The sequence below is a fragment of the Hypomesus nipponensis genome, chromosome 5, assembly GCF_054491055.1.
Source record: "Hypomesus nipponensis isolate SF chromosome 5, ASM5449105v1, whole genome shotgun sequence".
In the NCBI taxonomy this organism is placed as follows: domain Eukaryota; kingdom Metazoa; phylum Chordata; class Actinopteri; order Osmeriformes; family Osmeridae; genus Hypomesus; species Hypomesus nipponensis.
Genome location: NC_140365.1, coordinates 13,609,450 through 13,623,938, shown reverse-complemented (window position 1 = coordinate 13,623,938; position 14,489 = coordinate 13,609,450). Strand labels below are relative to the sequence as shown.

Sequence of the window (14,489 nt, the reverse complement as noted above, 5' to 3'; positions counted from 1 at the left end):
ATTCTTAGCTTCAAGGCAGCCGACTGCAGCCGACTGAAGTCGAACGCGCCTAATCAGTCACGTCCCTGACGTCACGGGAAAGTCACATGTCCATACAGTTCTAGGGAGGTTTGGCACAGAGATTGTTTAGCTTGGAAAACATTAGGGAATGGCGGCGTTTACATTTATATTTATTCCAATCATGAGCATGGGCACTACAGTACATGTGACTTGGTAAAACGGTGCATTGACTATTTATAGCAACTGCCTTTAAAACGCGATCACCATACTGGACCTGATCAAGCATGGAAATCTATGGAAATGCATTGTTCGCTGATATCCTCCCTCATCAGGGAGTAGTTGGAATAGCAAATGGACTGAAGCAGTTTTGATCGAAGTAGCACTATTTCTAAGGTTTTATCAATACCTTTTTAAAGAGAAAAAATAACATTTATAATTTACCTAATTGTGCAAATATTTGTCGTCGTATAAAGATTGTTTCTTGTTACCCAAGTTGATTATTTGGCTCCCGTTGGTGATTAAATTCACTTTTTAGCGAGTTTCGTTTTAAGATTTTAAATATGGCGTTTTATCCTGAATTATAGCAATTGAATAGCCTACATGTAGCAAATTTATCTTTTGAAGGTATGTTTGCGTAAAAGTTATAAGGTTTTTATCAAGTTTTAAAAGACCACCGAAGATGAGTTCGTCTTTGGCCCCAGCTATTCGCCTTGTCACGTCCTTCTCAAGAGATAGTTGGTAAGTTTCCACTCCTTATCAATCTTGTGCTGTTATGTTGGTCAAACGAATTGAATTACCTTACCTAAACGTAGGCCAAGTAGTAGGCCTTACAAGAAGGCTGGCTACTATTAATACCCATACTGAAACCGAGTTGGTGGCGGAAGAAGCCAGTGAATCTCAATGTAAATTGAATGATTGATTTGTGTAACATTTCAGGAATATTGTATCTTAGACTTAAGTCTTGATATATACAGAGCTCCCCCACCTATAAATAACATGGTTTCTTAGACATTTGAGGACTTATATGGAAAGTAATGAGTTGGCACTCGCAATCGAAGATTGCTCAACTCCAAAACTGTATGCGTTATTTGTATATGAGACTCGGTGGTAAAAACCTGAATTTACACTCAAAAAACGCAACTCGGAAAATACAAGGACTGCCCTGTGTACGAGGTGCAGGCTGTATAACTTGATTTGGGTGTAAGGCAGCAGAAATAATAAATATCTCTGATAGTGCTTCTAGTCTTGGTACGGCTTTCTCCACATGAGCCAGAGGCTATGAAGTATAAGTATGCTTTAGGTTCCATTAAAATCAATTAGTCTCTGTAGTCTTGTAATCTTTCTGTCAACCTATAATTAATACATCTTGCTCACTCTCTCAAGTTACAGATACTACACCCTCTTTCTCACCTTCATCTTTTACACCAGTTATCATCTCTCCCGCAAACCTATCAGCATCGTCAAGGTATACCTTCTCAACAAACACACATGACTACATCATAACCCACAATGTCCTAAGATGACCAACTTAGTAATTTTATTGATATGTCTTTAATGGCCATTGTTGAATCCTCTGTGATACATAGTGTTTATGATATAACAATTGTTTGGACTGATGGCATAACTAAATGTGTCGTTTTTTGGGGTTGTTGACCATCAACAGAGTGAGTTGCACAGGAACTGTTCGACAGTCATTCGCCCAGCAAATCTCAACATCACCGACAATGCCACATGGTGTGATTGGGCACCCTTTGGTGGGTTCCTTTAAAAAAAAAAACACCCATACTGGCACTATAGTTGGCACAATTGAGGACTAATCTTGGATTAAACCTTTGTTGTAAGATATCAGACATTTTGTGGAACATGTTATTAATGTGTCTTGTACCTCTCTGTCTTCAGACAAGGACAATTATCAGACACTTTTTGGAGCTTTGGACAACTCATTTCTGATTGCTTATGCCTTTGGCATGTTTTTCAGGTATGCAAATGTCTACCTTTGTGTACATTCATTTGTTGTGTGTGGGTTTGTTTGTGGGGACAAGAATAGTAGTAAACTAAGGACAAATGTAACTATTGAGGACATTTTCTTGGACCTCACATCTTCAAGAGCTATTTCAAGGGAGGTTGGGGTTAAGATTGGTGTTAAGAGTTAGGAAAAAAACTATTTTGGATGAGACTGAAATGAGTCCTCATAGGAATACTAAAACAAGTGTGTGAGTGAGAGAGGGACAAGGAAGGTGAGAGAATGTATGTGTGTATATATGTTTGGTGTTCATAACACAAGAAATATAAATTTAGCTTGTCTTTTTTTCAACAGTGGGATTTTTGGAGAGCGTCTGTCCTTGCGGTACTACCTATCCACTGGGATGATCCTTAGTGGCCTCTTTACTTCTCTGTTCGGTCTGGGATTCTACTGGAATATCCACTCCATATGGTACTATGCCTTTGTCCAGGTAGGCCAGTCATTGGATGGGAATTACATCATTTGCTTCCTGTCCCTCATGTTTCTCGTTCACACAAGCCTCTTTGGTTGGTGCATTAGGTGTTCTTAGTGACAGACACAAGCCATATCCACTGGCTATTTTATCTCTACATGTTATCTGGTAAGAATCTTCAGTTCAACATATCGTGTACATAGTCATCATGTGCTCATCCTGTGCTCATTCACAGTTATGAGCTTTTACCGGAGTTGAAATTGTCATAAAATTAGTTTTAAAGGCAGACAGAAATGGAAGCTTGAAGCAGACAACTCACATGAGGGGTCAGCTTTAATCACATGATGGCGCCGGAGGGATTATGTGCTTTCTCAAGGATGTGAGAGTACTATTGTTGACTACCTTACTGACTTGCCTCCATTTTTCTCATTCCTTCTATCACTAGCCCTTCATTTGTTCCATTCCTCTGTTGTGACTGGACAGGTCTAACTATATATTTGATGTTTTTTTTTTGTAGGCCTCCTCAATATGTGAAAGAATAAACACAGTATCTCTCACTATCCCACCCTGACTCTCTTCTCCCATGCATCCTTAACAGGCCATGAATGGACTGGTGCAGACGACAGGGTGGCCTGCAGTGGTTGCCTGTGTTGGGAACTGGTTTGGAAAGGGGAAGTGAGTGTTACAGTTCCAGATCCCTACATTGTATGCTTACTCTAGACAGGGCTCAGCTCTGCTGACTCCACAGTATCAGTACCCAAATGTTTTCTATGTTGCACGTTGTTTCAGTTGGGACCCGGCCCACAGTCACATGATATGAAAGTGAAACAAGATAAGTTTCCTTCTTTGATTAGGTGTGACGGTTTTGCACATGCAGAGATTCAAAATAGAAACTAATAGAAACAATAACTTGACAATCTTTAGAAACCCTTCAAATATACAGTAATAAGAAAAGCTAAATATAATTTTACCACTGGTGTGTGTGTGTGTGTGTGTGTGTGTGTGTGTGTGTGTGTGTGTGTGTGTGTGTGTGTGTGTGTGTGTGTGTGTGTGTGTGTGTGTGTGTGTGTGTGTGAATATACACACACCTGTAGTAAATTGTTTTACATAAAAAGGGTGTGTGTTTTCTCAGCTATAGCATGATTGAATGAAACATTGATTAAACATCAGAAGAATTGCCATACCCACCCTGTATGATATGTGTTTTTTTACTAAATTCACCAGTTTCCCGATGATTAGAGAACATATTTTCAGATCGTTTTTTACCTTATGGCCACAAATAACAAAAAAATGAATGAGCACCCAGACAAACAGCAATATTAACTACTTACTAACCGAGAGTGAGGTCATGCCGGGAAATATCAAACTGAGGCTGCAAAGCCGAGGTTTGATATTTCCCTGCATGACCGAACGGTTGAGGTTAGTAAGTAGTTTATTATATGGCATTTTTAGCTTCTTTTCATTTTGTAAATGAAAATAAATGGTACCTCTAGGCTAATTGTGGCTAGCTCTCAAGTCTTCTCACGCTGTGTTTCATGTGTTGCCTAGCAACTCATTACCGGCGAGGAGGGCAATACGCGGCTGGCATGACTACCCATTAGCCATCAGAACGCTCGTACCGTCGTTGCCATATAATAAAAGAACATAATGCCTTATTGAAAAACACTGTTATTACAGGGGGAAAAAATATCATAGCAATACACACCAGAAAGCGGAAATTAGTATTTTGAACGATTTGTCTGTTTTGTGTGTGTCTACAAGACGGGGCTTCATCATGGGCGTGTGGAATTCTCACACCTCAGTGGGCAACATTCTTGGATCCATTATCGCCGGCCTCTTTGTGTCCTCGGCCTGGGGCTTGTCCTTCATTGTTCCTGGCATCATTATGGCTTCCACAGGAGTGCTCTGCTTCTTGTTCCTGGTAGAGAGTAAGTCATCTTTTCATTTGTTAAAGACATGTCAACAGGATGGCTTTGCGTAATGTTCTACTGAAATGTAGTACTGCCATGAAATGACAAGACTATAGGTGACTGTCATGCTCAATGTGATGGGTTGGTTGTAGACAGATCGCATGCTGCTATAAAACTGTTGTAACCCTATGTGAAGAGTGAGAGGTGAAGGGTGTGTATCACCTCCCTTCTATCTAAAAAGAGGTCAGAGAATAATTTTACAGTTCTCCTATATTTTCCCAAATGGGTGATCAGTTTTTTTTGCTTCCCTCTGGAAAATGAGTGTCAAACGTAAGTGTTGTATTCCCCCCCCCCTTCCCCCCCTCTGTGAAGCACATTGTGTTGCCTCCTGGAAAGTTTTATTTGATTTGACTCCTGATAATATTACCTTGAACATTTATGCTGTCACCCAAATATATTTGGGTCTCATTTAAACATAGATCCAGAAAGAAAACAATTGTAGAATCCACTCATTTGCATTTTCAATACAAATTATTGATTTGAGTCAATGTTTTTTCTCCTTCACAGACCCTGAAGATGTCAACTGCAGTCCTCCTCAGCACTATGTAAGTTTATCGCAAGAGCACAACCAAATTGGCTGAAACAGTCGTATCTGGTTAGGATGAATGCTGACCAGCAGTCTTTTGTATGTCAGAAGAACACTGAGAATGAGCCCAGCTTCCACAATTCCAGTAATGAGGAGATCTTCAGCAGCCCCTCATCGAGCTCTGCCACCACAGAGGCCTCGGAGGAACACACGCAGGCTATCAGCTTCTGTGGAGCACTGAGGATACCTGTGAGATTATACTAGTTTCATAACTGTCTCAAATAAAAAGTTACCTGTATCTGTTTCATCTCATGTGTAGCAGGTTCTCAGACGTTTTTACATCAATCAGTATTTGTTTTTCTAAATTGTACTACATTTATCTACTGCACCTTAAAGTACAATTAATAATTTTCCATTTGGTTATTTTCATGATTTGTATCTTTGTTGCTACTCATAATGGAATAGAATAGCAACAGTCAAGCCCTATAACCTTCTGTTTTGTAATTACACCATAGGGTGTGGTTGAGTTCTCTCTATGCCTGATGTTTGCTAAGCTGGTTAGCTACACTTTCCTGTACTGGCTACCTCTCTACATTGCTAATGTTGGTAAGTGACTCATGGCAATTCATTCTAAAGTATGTCCAACATTTACATGATACATCAATCTACGGAAATTATTAGTGTATGTACCGTTTCTTTTTCTGTTCTATTTTTCTCTCAAGCCCATTTTGATTCCAAAAAAGCTGGTGACATGTCAACACTATTTGATGCTGGAGGAATTTTGGGTAAGATCTTCCATTTTATATGATTGACATTTGTGATGATATGATCTAAGTTGACATTATGAAATTACATCAGAAATCTCTCAATTAACAGCTTAATGCTGTCTGAAAACAGACATAACTGTCTGAAAACAGACTTCTATAAACAACATACTGTTGATAACATGTTTCATAACATTCTTTTTTTAAACTGCAATAGGTAATATTATAAAACAAAATAAACTGCGCTCCCAATTCTTGTCTGAACATCAGCACTTTCATTCAGCTCGAGTTTGACTGACAGTGGTTTCACAAAATAAGCAAAGGATGAAGGCCCTCTGAAGGCGGTTAACTGGAACAGGAGTGCTGGAACATAATTGGCTGTAAAATAGTGGGCCGCTCCAAAATTTGAAATGTACATTCCACTGGCAAGTTTTCTGTGTTGCTAAACAACTGTCAATGGGCATAATACACAACATATTTGTAGGGGACAAAACCTTTAGTTTTTTTACTGAAGTCTTACCAATTGTAACTTTTTACCAGTGTATCCACCTATCCACACCTTTTGAACGTATGTAAAACTGTGTGTGCTTCTGTTTGTTGTGTCTGTGTGTGTGTGTGTGTGTGTATGTTTTGCAGGGGGCATCATAGCTGGGCTAGTGTCAGACTACACTGGAGGCAGAGCCACCACCTGTTATGTCATGTTAATATTGGCTGCCCCTATGGTGAGTGCAGCTTCACACTTAGTTATTTTATAACACTTTTACCAAAAACTCTAATGCCATAAAAAAACATCTGTCATGTTTTAACCGAAATACTAAGGTTTACACAGTCACTCTTTATGTGAATTGTCCATATATTTAACATAATTAAATGTTCATTAGAGGTTCAGCCCCCCCCCCCCTCCCTTCCTGGCTCAAGTCTCAGAGAGGCATATCATTCCGTTTTCTCCCAACACCAATGTTTTCAAATGGATTAGCATGGAGTTGAGAAATTGTGAGAAAATCCCCAGGTTAAACTAGTCATATTTTAATGTTTCACCCCCCCCCCCCCATTTTCCAGTTGTTTTTGTATAATCAAGTTGGACAGAACAGCCTTGGAACCACAATTGGTAAGTGTAAATATTTTGCACAATGATCCTTAATCAAGCCTCAGAAAACCAAATGTAGCATTTGAATTCCTAAACGACATAGAATCTGTAATAGGGCTGGGCAAAATTACGATAAATATTGTTTGGCAACAGAAAAATGTATATTGTTTGATATTTTGCTCAATCGCAAATATCGTAAAATCCCACTCGTTATGGCAATATTTACGAATATATGAAGCGCAGTGAAATCTATCTAAAATCTATATTCAAGTTAAAAATCTAAAAATGAGGTTTACCGTATTTTTCGGAAAATACACCGCATTTTCTATAAACCGCACCCCACCAGAATAGGAGTTTTGGGCTTGTAAATCTGAGTATAAACTTACTGGAATATATGCCGCAATTGATACGGGAACAATGATACTAAGTAGGCCTATAGGCGATCTTACAGCATGCCGTTGTGTAACACACTTCGAAAACGAAAGTAAGTGCGTAATGTAAGTGTATAAGTGTATGTTTTCTTTTGCCCGGTAAATAATATTTACCTTTAGTTCTAAATATTTTCGACGGTCCCCAAAACGTTTCGACGGTCCCCAAAGCGTAAGTTATTTTTACAAAACGGTAGGTAGCTAGCTTTAGTTCGCTTCCGGGCTAAGTTAGCTGGCATAATACTCGTAGCAATGCTAGTGTTACTTGTTAGCCTTCTCATTAGTACATTTTGCAGCCATAGTCAAGCGTTTGTGGCATAGTTTTTTGTCCATGAAAATATTCAGTTGGAATGTTCGAAATTGCATATATGTGACATTACGCTGTCAGACCCGCATTTGAACGATCACATGTGCGACGTGATCTCCTTAACGGGTTAAATAGCAGTCACAAAAAAAGTATTTCTACTGTTGTTTTGTTATAAAAACGAGCTATAAGCCTATTAGAAATTTTAACTGCACCACCAAAAGAAAATTGTAAAATCGGTGTATAAACCGCGGTTTTATTCCTGAAAAATACAATAATTCGCTAGGTGACCGAGGTGAAATGAGTTTAATATCCGACATTCCTCTCACATTTGGAAGACACTACTTTGCAGCGTCGCATTAGGGATCGAGTGAAAACTACCCATACAATTTTGAAAAATTATGACTTTTATCATATTTCTAGGAATATAAACTTCAAATGAACAGCAGAGTATTGCAACAATGTCTGGTATACTTCCACAGCCTTTCCTTTCTAAATAAAACACAATTTTATATAGAAAATTGCTAATCTCTGAAAATAGCAGGAAATCCTCGCTAATCTCAATAATTTTTTCAAACTTGTGTAAAAAAATCTCATATACACCAGATTATTATTATTAATGGTGGCTGACCTACTTCCTCACCTTTTACTTGTTCAATAATGTTTTTAAAAGAATGATAGAAAATTGCTAATCTCTGAAAATAGCATGAAGTTCTTGATAAACTCAGGGACCTTTTCAAATTTGTCAAAAAAAATGTCAAATATACACCAGATTATTCTAATAATGTCTGACCTACTTCCACACCCTTTACTTTTTAGAATGATAGAAAATCGCTAATCTCTGAAAATAGCATGAAATCCCCACTAATCTCAATAATTAAAAAAAACTTGTATCAAAAAATCTCAAATTTACACCAGTTCATCCCAATAATATCTGGGCTACTTCCAAATTCTTTACTTTTTCAATAAAGTTTTTAACAACATTCAAATCAATCGCTAATCTCAAATTAGCATGAAATCCTTGCTAATCTCAATAACCTTTTCAAACTTGTCAAAAAATCTCAAATATACACCAGATTATTCTAATAATGTCTGACCTATTTCCACACCATTTATTTTTTCAATTACATTTTTTGAAAAATAATAGAAAATTGCTAATCTCTGAAAATAGCATGAAATCCTCGAAAATCTTTAAAACCTTTTCAAAAATGTCTGGTCTACTTCCACACCCTTTACTTTTTCAATATTTTTTTTTAGAGAAAGAAATTGTTAATCTCTGAAAACAGCATTAAAGCTGTGCTAAACTAAATTCTGACCAATGGTCACACAGCTGCAGGTCAACCAGGAGCTAGTCTGTGGTTTGATTGGGACAGCATAACCAACGTGTATTCGCACCAATATGCTTTCCACCAAATGCGTCAGAGGACAGCCAGGGAGATGGACAGGAAGGGACCAGGAACTCTGTGTGGTCCGTCATAGGAGACCAAAGTCCACTTGAGGACTAGGTCCAACATTGTCACACCAGCAACCAGGCCGATGTTGACGGCTCAACCCCCCCACACCACAGGGGAGGTTAGATGGGCAACAGAGACAAGAAAGTATAATTAGAGAATGCAAACCAACAAACAACAGTTACAATAATAGTATGGGTGAAGTCCCCACCAGTCAAGTGTGATTTGGTGCAGTAGTTAAGCAAACTAAAGAGTTTTTGATGTGGCCCTAAACGCCAAAACAGCACCAGCCACCCTAGATTAGAAAATGAAGTATGTTCCAGGGAATAGAAACTGTATACACAAATGCTCAGTAACCTGATGCATTTGTTTGAGTTGGAGGAGGCAGGAGGCAACCCCGGTGGACGAGAGGGTCGCCTCCCTATGCCTATGGGTTGTGGGGGAGAACATTCTGACTGTTGTCTGTGCATGTGGACCGAACAGAACATCAGAGTATTTTGCCTTTTTAGGGCCCCAGTGGGGGACTCCATATTGCTGCTGGGAGACATCAAAGAGTACGTGGAAAATGACAGGGACACCCAGAGAGGCATGATTGGGAGGAAAAGCCTCCCTGATCTGAACCCGAATGGGTGTTTGTTGTTGTATTTCTGTGCTAGTCATGGATTATCTATAACAAACACCATGGTCGAACATAAGGATGCTCATAAGTGTACGTGGTACCAGAGCACCCTAGGCCGAAGGTTGATAATTGATTTTGTAATCATGCCGTCGGATCTGATGTTGTTTGTTTTGGAGTTGTCAACCGATCAGCATGTTGTGGTGAGTTGGGTTCCAGCTGAGTTTCTCAGGTATCCCTGCGGAGGTTGCGGGCATCGAACCAGAGTGGGCAATGTTCAAAGCCTCCATCGCTGAAGCCGCGGTGGAGAAATGCAGCCTCTGAGGTAGTCACTGAGGTAGTCAAACAACTCCACAGTGGCAAAGCCTGGGGATTCTTGCTCTTCTTGGGCGATCCAATCCCTGTACATCCAAAGCGAGAGTTGTGTCAGGGTCCTCGGCACAAAGTTGAGTTTGTTCCGTGTGGGGGTTGGTCTCCGCAAGGAGACCAACCCATCATCGGTCCATGACCTCAGCTGGAGGTCTGAGTATTCGTACTATTGCACCATTGAGCCGGAAGGAAAAACTTTCAATCTACCGGTCAAGTTTAGTTCCTACCCTCACCTATGGTCATGAAAGTTCGGCCATAACCAAAAGAACTTGGTCGCGTGTACAAGTGGCTGAAATGGTTTTCCCTCAGGAGGGTGGCTGGTGTCTCCCTTAGAGATAGGGTGAGGTGCTCAGTCATGAGGAGCTTGGAGTAAAGCCGCTAATCATTTGCGCCAAAAGGAGCCATTTGAGGTGGTTTGTGCACCTGGTGCACAAGGGTGTGGAAGTAGGCAAAGCATTATTAGAACAATCTGGTCTATATTTGAGATCAATTTTGAAATTATTATTAAAATTAGCAAGGATTTCATACTATTTTCAGTGATTAGCGATTTTCAATCATCATTTAAAAAAACTTTATTGACAAGGTACATGGTGTGGAAGTAGCCCATACATTATTAGATTAGTCTGTTGTATATTTGAGATTTTTCGACACAAATTTGAAAAAGTTATTGAGAATAGTGAAGATTTCATGCTATTTTCAGAGATTAGCGATTGATTTGAATGTTGTTAAAAACTCTATTGAAAAAGTAAAGGGTGTGGAAGTAGAACAGACATTTATTAAAATAATCTGGTGACAGTTTGAGGTTTTATATCCATAGAAATAGAATTTTCTAAATTGTATGGTTTAGTTTTTACCCGGTCCCTAACTTGATACTGCAAAGTAGCGTCTTCCAAATGTCAAACGAATGTCGAATATGAAACTAATTTCACCTCGCTATTTTAACATTGGATAGAACAATGGTCACTGAATCAGCTCGCAGCAGGCACATACTGTGCAGTAATTAGCTAGCGTTTTGTAGAAAAATTTAAACAGGTCACAACTCAACAATGATTTGCACTCGCTCCTGTAAGGAGTTGGAAGTTGGAGGTTGACAAAGTTCTCCCTTTTCGCACACAACTATATGTCGTTTTTTCAAGTAGGGCTACAAAGACAATACTTTTTGAACAGCAAATGTAGCTAACTACCCACAACGTGGTCCAGGTGCAGTGGCCACTTGAACCTGTGCTGTAAAGTATGTAATTTGTACAAAATATATTTTAGAGTATAGCGGACTACTACAATCCAAAATATATTTATAGGTGGCGCAGGTTACATTTTGGGTAACAATTCTGAACTCTCCAAAAAATCTAATATGAGTAAAAACTTTTTTATTTGGCCTCTCCATGTGGAAATTGTATTCATTGATTTTACAGAAAATGTGCCATTCTTATTGTTATTGGGATATGAAAGGATCTATATCAGGATATGAGATTTTGGTCAGAACGCACAGCCCTAGGCTGTTACTTGCATTGTTTGGACAAACTGTTCATCACACAAGAATTACCATGTCCCCATTGTATTATTTTGTTATGTAAATTTAAATACTAAGATTAAGTCTGTCTGCAGAATAGTCACAGGACTATGTCATGTTGTCCTTTCATGCAGGTACGCTGCTCTTGTGTGGAGGCCTGGTGAATGGTCCCTATGCCCTTATCACCACCGCTGTGTCGGCTGACCTGGTAATTACTTCTGTCCCATTCATCTCTGTATGCCTTTTTCACATGACCCCTGCAGCTGTTCTAGACACCCTTGATCGTACTGCACAGACAGGTGGGATGGAGGGTTGCTGGGGGGGGGGGGGTGTTACATGTGCCCTCATGATCATTTCAAAGTTACAAGGACCTTTGAACTGAATTGACTGTTGGGAATTTCCTCCCCTCCCAGGGAACACATGAAAGCCTCAGAGGAAACTCGAGAGCGCTGTCAACGGTAACGGCCATTATTGACGGCACAGGATCAATAGGTAAGTGAGGAATGTCTGGGTGGTGGAGGAGGGTTGGTTATTTAATCTTTGTTTTTTTTTTTGCAGACGCTCTTATCCAGAGCGGTTATCCTTATTCACTCCTGCAAGTAGAAAGACTCATGAGACTCGTCAGACTCATCAAACTCTGATGGTGGTTATCAAAATAATAGGGCTGTCCACACTCAGTTGACTAGTTGATTTTCTGGTCGATATGCCCTTTGTCAACTAAGATTGTTTTAGTCGAGCTGCCGTATGGCAGGGTGAGATCTGATTCCCGCTTGTGTCACCATTGCTGAATTAATGAAATGTTCTACAGAAATTGTAGATTATATTATTTAAGACAAATAACGCAACTCCAAAAATATATAATTTAAAAGAAAAGGTGTCACTGTTTTCCCTTTCGTTAATCTGCACTTTGTTTTGGTTTGTTTTTTTGCACACGGCCCGCGCACAATTGGCTGCTGAACTACAAACTCTGCCATAGCCTACTTTGACGTTGTTATTAGTCAAAATGTCAAAGAAATCTGTGGTATGGTAGCATTTCATTAAAGTACATTTACAGTACCGTGTGACTCAAAAAACATTGAATGCGAACTCTGCCAACAACGGTTTATTTTTCATAGTTCGACATTGCATATGATGTAGCCTACCACCTGAAAAACGTAAGTTGGCCTAGGCCTACTTCGCTCATGCTAATGCGCTGGGTTGAAAAATGAATATGCCTATTATAAGAATCACATCCAAATCGAATGACATTATCTTCTCCGGCCAAGACAACAAAATCTTTCTCTGTTGCACCGTTCCCCACTCGGTTTCAACATAAGTTTGCATGCTGCAAGTTTTCAGGCAGTGATAAGCGCGCTCTGATGATTTGCATGTTAAACAAACAATATTTTTAATTTGTACTACATTGTAAGAGATAATACATAATAACCAATCAGGCATTTTGTATTATATTGGCATTTAGTAACAACAGGACTGGTGACACGAGACTTAATATTAGTAATTAGCTTATTTTATAGCGGCTGAATCTGGAATGTCCAGCAGCTACATTGAGTCAGATCGGGAAAATGTTTGTACATTTATGTTTGTCTAGTTGTCAATCTCCCTTCTTAAGTGTTTAGTCAGTCTTGGTCGAACAAAGAAAATTATAGTCAGGGACAGCCCTACAAAATAACTTTGTGATTGTCAGCTAGACACAGTTCACAGTTAAAATTGTGTTGCAGTAAGCATTGTAATCTTATGCTATTGTACGACTCGGTCTTGGGTGCATGCTTTTACTTTGTAAAACAATGGTTTACCTGCAAGATGGAAAGTGAGTTAAGATGTCATTAATGTACCTCTGTTCTTTTTCACCGATTGTCCTCTAGGTGCTGCTATAGGGCCTTTGTTAGCTGGTGTGATATCTCCAACTGGATGGAAAAACGTCTTCTATATGCTCATCACGTCTGACATCCTTGCATGTTTGGTCAGTGTCTATTAATTAACCAGTGCTATATTTTACTAATGAAAGCAAAGTTATCTTACACAGATGTCTGCGTGTTTTCAGCTTCTGACTAGATTGGTGTACAAGGAGATCAAGGGTTGGTGTGGACACACCCCCAGGCAACGAGGGTGAGGGCATAAAAATCATGAATGCACTGCACCGTCACAGCATACATCCGTGATTCATACAAAATGAATTCAAAATGTCTTTGATAATCATCTAGCTTATGACTCGAGAATATGGGGCAGAACTATACATAGCTCTCACTCTTAGGCCTGCGTAAAGGTCCTCTGGTATAACAAGCAACGTGACACACTATCTGCTCAATACATTTCCCATTTTAAAGAGAAAAATGCTAGAGTGAAAATACAGGTTGTTTTTTTTCCCATTGGTATAATAGATCAATCATGATCGATATTCTGATCGATCTTGAGATTTGCATGTTTCCATTGGGATTGCCCAAAGGCAATATTCAACTCCAACTATTTACAATAGTTGAATATTGGAATTAAAGGAACGCTTCTCAACATGTGTTCCAGATACAAAGAAATTTGAATCCAGCTCTTGCCCACTGACCAAATCTGTGAGGAAGGATGCAGAAAAAAGGACCAAGAGACGAATGGATACTGTTGAGCAAAACAAGACCTTGAATGTAGTTCTGCATGAAAACCTCAGGTTTAAGCATGACACAGACCCTTTCATTGTTCAGCCTTAATTGAACCAATCCATCATCAGCAGATGAAAGGAATTGAAAGGAGGGACAAAGATACATTAATATTCTGGGACTGGCTGACAGAGATATAATTATTATTTTCTGAAATTTCCATGAAGCTCTTTTACCATTTTAAACCAAAAATATATATTTTTTAATGACTAATGCCTCTACTTTGGCCTTGTGTACATTTGTGATCTTCTATCATTAAATTGTGTGTACACATTTGACTGCGTCTACTTTTATTTATGTATTGTTAATGTTGTTTAGTTCACATGCCTTATTGAAGGGATACTTAAATTTTTTTTTAAGGTAGGGAGTGGGACACATCACTAACTC

The 14,489-nt window shown here is 39.2% G+C and overlaps 1 protein-coding gene across 3 annotated transcripts; it reads left to right on the top strand.

Moving 5' to 3' along the window:
• Positions 1–75: 75 nt before the first annotated feature.
• slc37a2 (solute carrier family 37 member 2) lies at positions 76–14,380 on the top strand. Of its 3 annotated transcripts, none has more exons than XM_084698400.1 (18): positions 76–738; positions 1,384–1,465; positions 1,664–1,754; positions 1,900–1,978; positions 2,318–2,453; positions 3,034–3,110; positions 4,197–4,363; positions 4,913–4,950; positions 5,043–5,180; positions 5,447–5,537; positions 5,654–5,716; positions 6,332–6,417; positions 6,755–6,803; positions 11,595–11,668; positions 11,874–11,952; positions 13,323–13,420; positions 13,502–13,566; positions 13,978–14,380. In XM_084698400.1, the coding sequence occupies exons 1-18, from the start codon at positions 680–682 to the stop codon at positions 13,991–13,993; spliced, it is 1,488 nt and encodes a 495-aa protein (XP_084554526.1). In that variant the 5' UTR covers positions 76–679; the 3' UTR covers positions 13,994–14,380. The 3 variants fall into 3 exon arrangements, with proteins under 3 accessions (XP_084554526.1, XP_084554528.1, XP_084554525.1); XM_084698399.1 differs by having other exon boundaries at positions 77–738; positions 5,040–5,180; XM_084698402.1 differs by lacking the exon at positions 13,978–14,380 and having other exon boundaries at positions 5,040–5,180; positions 13,502–13,570.
• Positions 14,381–14,489: the final 109 nt, after the last annotated feature.